Source organism: Alligator sinensis, unplaced genomic scaffold (assembly GCF_000455745.1).
Source record: "Alligator sinensis unplaced genomic scaffold, ASM45574v1 scaffold1382_1, whole genome shotgun sequence".
In the NCBI taxonomy this organism is placed as follows: Eukaryota; Metazoa; Chordata; order Crocodylia; family Alligatoridae; genus Alligator; species Alligator sinensis.
The window spans coordinates 27,822-34,582 of NW_005843036.1; the positions used below are offsets into that span (position 1 = coordinate 27,822).

General features: G+C 54.0%; 1 protein-coding gene across 1 annotated transcript in view; it reads right to left on the reverse strand.

Annotated features, from left to right (window-relative positions):
- Positions 1 to 252: 252 nt before the first annotated feature.
- LAD1 (ladinin 1) overlaps positions 253 to 6,761 on the reverse strand; it is a 22,135-nt gene continuing 15,626 nt past the window's right edge. The window contains exons 6-10 of the mRNA XM_006036890.3: positions 6,282 to 6,354; positions 5,680 to 5,811; positions 3,950 to 4,039; positions 2,624 to 2,701; positions 253 to 2,160 (exon numbers count right to left, since the gene is read on the reverse strand). Of these exons, the coding sequence (XP_006036952.1) occupies positions 2,155 to 2,160; positions 2,624 to 2,701; positions 3,950 to 4,039; positions 5,680 to 5,811; positions 6,282 to 6,354 (379 nt within the window). The 3' untranslated portion in view covers positions 253 to 2,154. The remainder of the gene's footprint in view (positions 2,161 to 2,623; positions 2,702 to 3,949; positions 4,040 to 5,679; positions 5,812 to 6,281; positions 6,355 to 6,761) is intronic.

Genomic DNA, 6,761 nt, shown 5'->3' on the forward strand with positions numbered 1-6,761 from the left:
TGTTCAGACAAATCCCATGCAGCCAGCTGTCTCAGGAGACTCTCATGCACATCCTCATCTCCAGCTGGGCCTGGAAAGACTTCCTCCAAGACCTAGTTTCTATCAGAGTACAGGTAATGTTTATACTCAGGGCAGTAGTTGCCATAGGTCTTGGACTGAAGGCTGTATGCCCCCTGAGTCTCTTTCCAGGAGGCAGTTTTTGACTTCCAGATTGATCCCCCAAGGAGCCCAGGAACACTCTGAGACCATGAGCATCTTAAAGAAAATGATGTTTATTAGAAAAATGAAAGGCATGTTCCTTTAAAAGCCAGAGGAGTAAATTGGATCTAGCAGGAACCTGAGGAAAGGGCAAAGCCAAATTAGCAGAGTCCCAAGCCAAAGCATCATATCCCTAAAACTTCACGTGGCTCCAGGTCCTTTCAGAGATCATATACTTAGCCCCCAAACTAAGGGGTTTGGACAGTGCTGTTCGAGGGGCTCCCTGCTGTGGCTCCTCTGCACAGCACATTAAAGCTAATCCCTGAGAGAGAGCATTGCTTCCAGAAAGGGCAAAGGTAAGAGATGAGTTCAGGACCCAAAGTCTGGCTAAGCAGTGCAGGGTGACTGAAGCTAGGGCTTTGGTTCCAGCCCCTCATCAACTAGAATCATAGGGTACTGGGGACACTGGGGGTCACCCAACCCCCTGCAGAATGCACTATCCCTAAACCACCCCAGACAAATGCTCATCTAGCCTCTTAGAAATCCACAGTCAAAGAGTTTCCACAACTTCCCAAGGGAGCTTGCTCCATCACCGTGCTCTTCTGATAGGAAGGACGGGTTTTTTCCCCCTGAGTTTTAACCTAGTGCTCCTTTGCCGCAGTTCAAACACATTGCTTTGTGCCTTTCCCCTTACAGCAGTTAAAAAGACCCTTTCCCTTCTGTATGATGAGGGCAATAACAAGAACAGGAGCTTTTCTAAAGGAGTCTTTGGGGAAGGGAGGGAAGAGTTCAACTAAGATCTCTGCTCCCCAGCAATTGTCCCAGGTCAAGTTTAGTTTTTGGTGCAGTGATTCACAGGTAAAGCTCATAATTTCTGGGGGAAGTATGGCCCCACATGGCTAAAATAGAAGGGTCCCAGCTGCAAGGGGGTGGGAAGAGCAACTCTGATGATGTATGCACCATATCTAAGGGAGCTACAGGAGTCTCTGTTCCTGCCACACCAGATCAGAAGGCAATACGAACACTAATCCCCAAGACAGTGCCAGGCACCTCTCCAGTGGGAATGTACGGAGGCTGTGCAAGGCACATGCATGACCTGGCTGGGATGTGGGTTTAAGTGACACAAGGAAGGATCCTCAGCCAGATGTGCCACCTGAAGTCAATCAATGCAGCGGCTTGGAGTGGAAAATCCTTTACTTTGCTTCAATAACAGGTGCAAGACAAGTAGTGGCAGCTTCCCACATGCCCTGCAGCTCACCAGCAAGCCTTGGTCCTGGTATTCATGGACTTCCCCTGGGACAGGAGCAGAGGCATTCAGGCTTCAGGACCTCATTGATAGCATCAAAGGGCCAACTACTGCGGTAGTCTCAGTGCAACCAGTACTGGGTACACTGTAAGGTGAGCTAAAGTGTCAAGCAGCCAGTTGCCAGCATACGAATTCCAGGCAGGCTTTCAAACAAGGTCCTAAAGGTGTAAAGCTGACCCAGACGGCCTCCTTTCCTGCCAGCGCAGTGAGATGCTGGGTCCAGCTGCCGGGCATGGAGCATATGGTTAATCCTACTATAGATACAGTGACTAAGCTAGAGCTGAAACATTACTGAGGGATGAGGCAGCAGAGATTTGGTGCCATCAGCACACGTGATGGGCTTTGCTATATGGTAAGCAGCATAGTTGGAAGAGACAGCAAGAGATGTGTGTGGTCATCCACTCCAGGGCTCAGGTGACAACCTGCACACCTTCTTCCTTCCCATCCACCAAGCAGAATTCACCAGGAGACTGAACCCCCACCCCAGAGAAGGGAAGTGGAGGAGGGTCTTCCAACTTCTGGGAGACGCAGACTTCTTGTAGGTGTTACAGGAACAGCAGCTTGGATACGGTCACGAAGGATTCTGGAGGTAGGGGTGGGCCGGACTATGATCTTTGCAGAGAGAGATTTGCCCAGAACGTCTCATGTTGTTAGAGCTGGAGAGAACAGAGGTGTTGTCAGGCTGGGCCAGAGGCTGTGAGAAGGCCACCTGGTTTGTGCCTTAGGCTACCAGGTCCAAGGTGTGCACTGAGCCTTGATCATGGCAACCCCTAACCCTGCACAGTGCTGCTTAGTCATGTGGGTGCCACCCACCCAATCTTCTCCATGCTTCCCCAGATCAGACACCTGCTTTGCTGCCATCTACTCACTTGTGCAAGATCCCGACCACTTCCCCCGGTCAAACTCTTCCAAAAGGCATTGGCCCCACTTTGACATCCACCTACACAGCCTCACCACCTCTATCAGGCAAGCCAGGCTCACACACCACAACCATTAAGGGACAGGATCAGGCCCTCATTGTGCCCCTTTGTGCTGCTGGGGGTGAGGATCAGTCCTGGGGCTGGGTCCTAGCTCTGGTACTGATTGCTCAGGTTGCTCCAGGGCTCCTTCTGCTCTTACCTTGGTGTCGCTGGCAGAGTCTTTGGGCCACTTGGTCACGAGGTTGCGCTTTGCTGAGCTATCCATTTTCCCGGTGTCCTGGAGGGAGAGGAGTCTTAGGTTGTACACATCACTGTCCTGGGCAGTGCTGCTGCTGTTGCCTACAATGCTGCTTTGCCCCGAGCCACACCTGAACCGGAAACCTGGATCCACACAGACCCAAGCGATTCAGGTGAGATCTGAGTAAAGCAGCCCTGACTTATAGTACCACAGCTGGCAGATTTGGTCTCTTTTGTTAGGACCAACAGTGTGGGCCCAAACAAGGCCAGTGTGGGAAGAGATGTTTGGAGGGGAGTCACTTTTTACAGGAAGAACTGGCAAAGTAACTGCAAGGCTTCTCCAGAAACACCCCAGGGTGGAGACTCCCAGCCCTCAGGATGGAGGAGGTAGAGCTGCAGGTGGGTGGCTGAGACGCTCCTTAACTCAGTCATTCCCTAATTGCGATCAAGCTGGATACAGAGATCTCTTGGGTCCATACTGCCTTCTTTCTAGGCAAATGCTCATGTAGCATCCTCTGTTTACAGGGGAGACTTCACAGAACCACCTCCAGAGAGCCACCCTGAGCCCATGTACCAGCTACTGCTTCCAGAACTGCTTGCCAGGCCCTTTACTTCCAGCCGGGCCACATGCCCCCAGCAGTCTCACAGCCACAGGGACTGACCCCTGGAGCTGCCTCGGACAGGAGGTGGTGCATGGCAGAGCTGAGTCTGGAGCACACCTGTGGGGATGAGGGATGTGCATATTACTGAGCCCCAATGATGCATCTCTGCTTGCACAGATCCCACGCTGCAAAGGGATCCTTGCAAAGCTCGGGGGAAAGCAGGGCTGGTTTGTGATGCACACGGACAGTGCTGCTCCCTCCTGGGCCTCTGCCAGCTCTGAGCCTTAAGGACTAGTGAACACAGTCTCTCGGGCACCTCCCCTGGTGCCCCTGTTGCTCATGACAGGCTGCCTACACCCCCTCGTAGTGTCAGTGAGCAATTTTCCAAGGAGGCCACAAAGCAGAGGCTCTTGGCTTGGGATATTAATGTAATGTCTCAGGAGCAAGGGGCCCCTCCCTAGCAATGATTTGGTTCCTCAAGTCAGAGGTGCTAAAAGGGTCTATTGAGACTCTATTGATGCCCTGGCCAGCACTTATATATAAATAGGCCCTTTTAACTCCCCCTTGAATTAAAATTTCTGGTCAACATAATGCAGCCCTAGCTGCTGTAATGATGTAGGGCCCCTGGCTCCACCATGTCACCATCGCACCACTGCTCTTGTGCAACGCATCCACATATCCAGTACCTTGGCTCCACTGTCGTTGCTGGGCTCTTGAGTCCTGCGGATCCAGAGATTGATGCGGGATGACACCACATTAGGTATCTTCAAATTCTCCTATAGCACAGGGGGATCAACACGTTACAGCGGGACCTTACCTGCAGCACTAGGAGCTAGAATGGCTGTGTGGGGTAACAACATACTGCTGCTTAGTGTGAGAGGTGAGGAATACGATCACCAAGTAAAACCCACGTCCATTCAGATCTTAGCCAGGACAGCCCCTACAGTAGCCCAGACCTCCAGGGCACCATGCTAGGGCAAAGGTTCAGCCCTGATCCCAAGGCAGAGTGCCACTTGCTAAATGAAGGGAAGTGATTGTAGTGCTCATGCACATAATGCAGGAGGCCCGTGGGGAGGAGGCCCCAGCACAGAGAGGCTAAACCAACTTTCTCCTTCCCTGTCTGCAGTGCAGCTGCTTGGGAATTTCCAGCTGTCTCCACAGGACCTGGCAAGCTCCTTCAGCAGTAGCTAGCTGAGGCTAGAGGGGAAGGTATGGACACATCCAACTCTGCAAGGAACTGCCCCTGCCCCTGCCCCTGCCCAGGGGTGCCACTGGGCTGCAGTCATGACAGTATCATCTTGGCATCCTGAGCGGGCAGGATTTTCCCTCTTTGCTCCTTCCTGCTGCCGGCTCAGTGCCTGGGCTGGGTTCTGCCACTAGTTCTGCCAGGGAAGGGAGAGTGTTGCTTGAGGTAGGACTCCCAGGAGCCCCATACCCATAGGGTTACCATACGTCCGTGTTTTCCCAAACATATCCTCTTTTTGGGTCCTCCCATCTCCATCCAGGTGGTTTTTTAAAATATGAATTTTGCTCTGTTCAGCATCAAAGTTTTTCCAGGCTTGCCCTAGCAAGGAGCAGCTTGGGGCTGGGGGTGTCACATGCGTTTGTGCACGCACACACGTGGCCGGCATGCAGCCAGGTAGGAGCAGCTCCAGCAGCTGGATGCAGGTAAGTCTATGGAGAGCAGGGGTTGGTGGGCCAGGGCTTGGGGACTCTCTGGGGGGTGTGTGGGGCATGTGAGTCTGTGTATGTGTATATGTGTATATATATGTGTGCGGGGGTGTGCAGAAGGGATGGGTGCTTGCCAGTGCTGGGGGAAGCCGTTCAGTCACTGGAGCTGCAGCAGGACAGAGGGGGTTGGGGGGAGGCTCCTGCTCCTCCAGTGGGGGAAGGGAGCAGGGGGGGCGGTCCATCAGGGGCAGCAGGGAGCTGTGTGGCCTGGCTGGAGTACCAGGGTTGGTGCTCTTGCTTGCAGGTGCAGGCAGCCAGGAGATGCTGCAGGCTTGTGGGGTGCAGGGGTTGCGGGTCAGGAGTGAGGGGCACCAGCAGAGCTGATGAGGCTGTGGCTTGGGAATGAGGGGCACCAGGGGGATGGGAGACTGTGGGTCAGGAGTGTGGGGCACTGGAAGCTCCAGGAAGCTGCAGGTCGGGAGTGAGGAGCACCATCATGGCCCAGGGGGTCATGGTACTGTGGGTCCAGAGTGAGGGGCAGCAGCAGGGCTTGGGGTGGGCCTGTGGCCTGGGAGCGAGGGGCAACGGCATGGGCAGAAGCAGGGCACTGGCATATCACCAAACCCCCACAATCATATACCTCCCCCTTCCACCTCTCAACAGGTGTCCTCTTTTTTGAAACTGGAAATATAATATAGTAACCCTGCATACCCAGCACATGTTCCAGTCCCACCCCAGCCCTTACCTTCCTGGCAGGAGCCTGATCAGCCCTGCTGGTGGCACTGGCCTCGAAGATGCTGCGCTTGCTGGCCACACTCTCCAATGATGGTACGAAACCTCTTTGGGGGACCGTGGGTGCCTTTATCAGCTCAGACCGCTAGGAACAGATGGGAGGGGGAGCGGGGTTCAGAAGGGGCCAGCTCTGTGCCCCAGCTGCTGGGGCTCCTGGCTAGTCTCTCCAAGGCTAATCTCCAAGGAGCCCCATACCCCTCCCTCAGCAGGGGGAAGAAGGTAGCCCTGCTCCTCAGCTTGGCTCCCTGCTCAGTAGATGGAGGGCCTGCTGCCTACTGGATAGCCAATGTTCATGCATACAACACGTACCTGCTGGGGGAAGCCTATGTCCCCATTCCCCCACATCCCTAGCCATCTGCACTTGGTAAGAGAATTTTTTTCCCCCTCTCAACATTGCACCCCATGGTTTCTCTTCACCCAGGTCAGACAGGGCACATTCTCTGACCAGGCACAGAGGATCAGACACTTAAACCCCCCCGAGCTGGCATGGCAGGACGCCTGATCAGAATCCACACACCTCAGAGCAAACCCAGCTGAGGGTGCCTCCCTCATTACCTGTGCAGCTGAAGCGTATTTTTCCAGCTTCTCTTCCAGCTTGACACTGCTGGCGGGAAGTCGCACACTGGCACTAGAGAAGGGGAGGGAATGGGGGACTTGAGTGTCATCTCCCAGCATGCACACCTCACGCAGAGTGGACAGCCAGAGCTCCTATCCCCTCCTTTCGTCATCTTTCGTAACTAAGATGGCTGTGTAGAGCTCTGCTTCACTCTCCTTCTGCTGAGCATGGTCCTTTCCAGTTTCTACCTGGCACAGGATGTGCAGAGCTATGCCTGTGAATACCTGAGGATAAGTCCAGGACAGGACCTCCCATATTTGAGCCTGAGGAGTGGAGTATTTAAGGCTGTTGCAAAGGGACTAGGCTCTTAGGACCCCCAGCCCAAAGCTGACTTCAACCTGTGACCCTCTGACTTCCCACCACAATACACCAACCACCAGACCACAGATGAAGACAGTTTCAAACGGACAGTAGGGAAA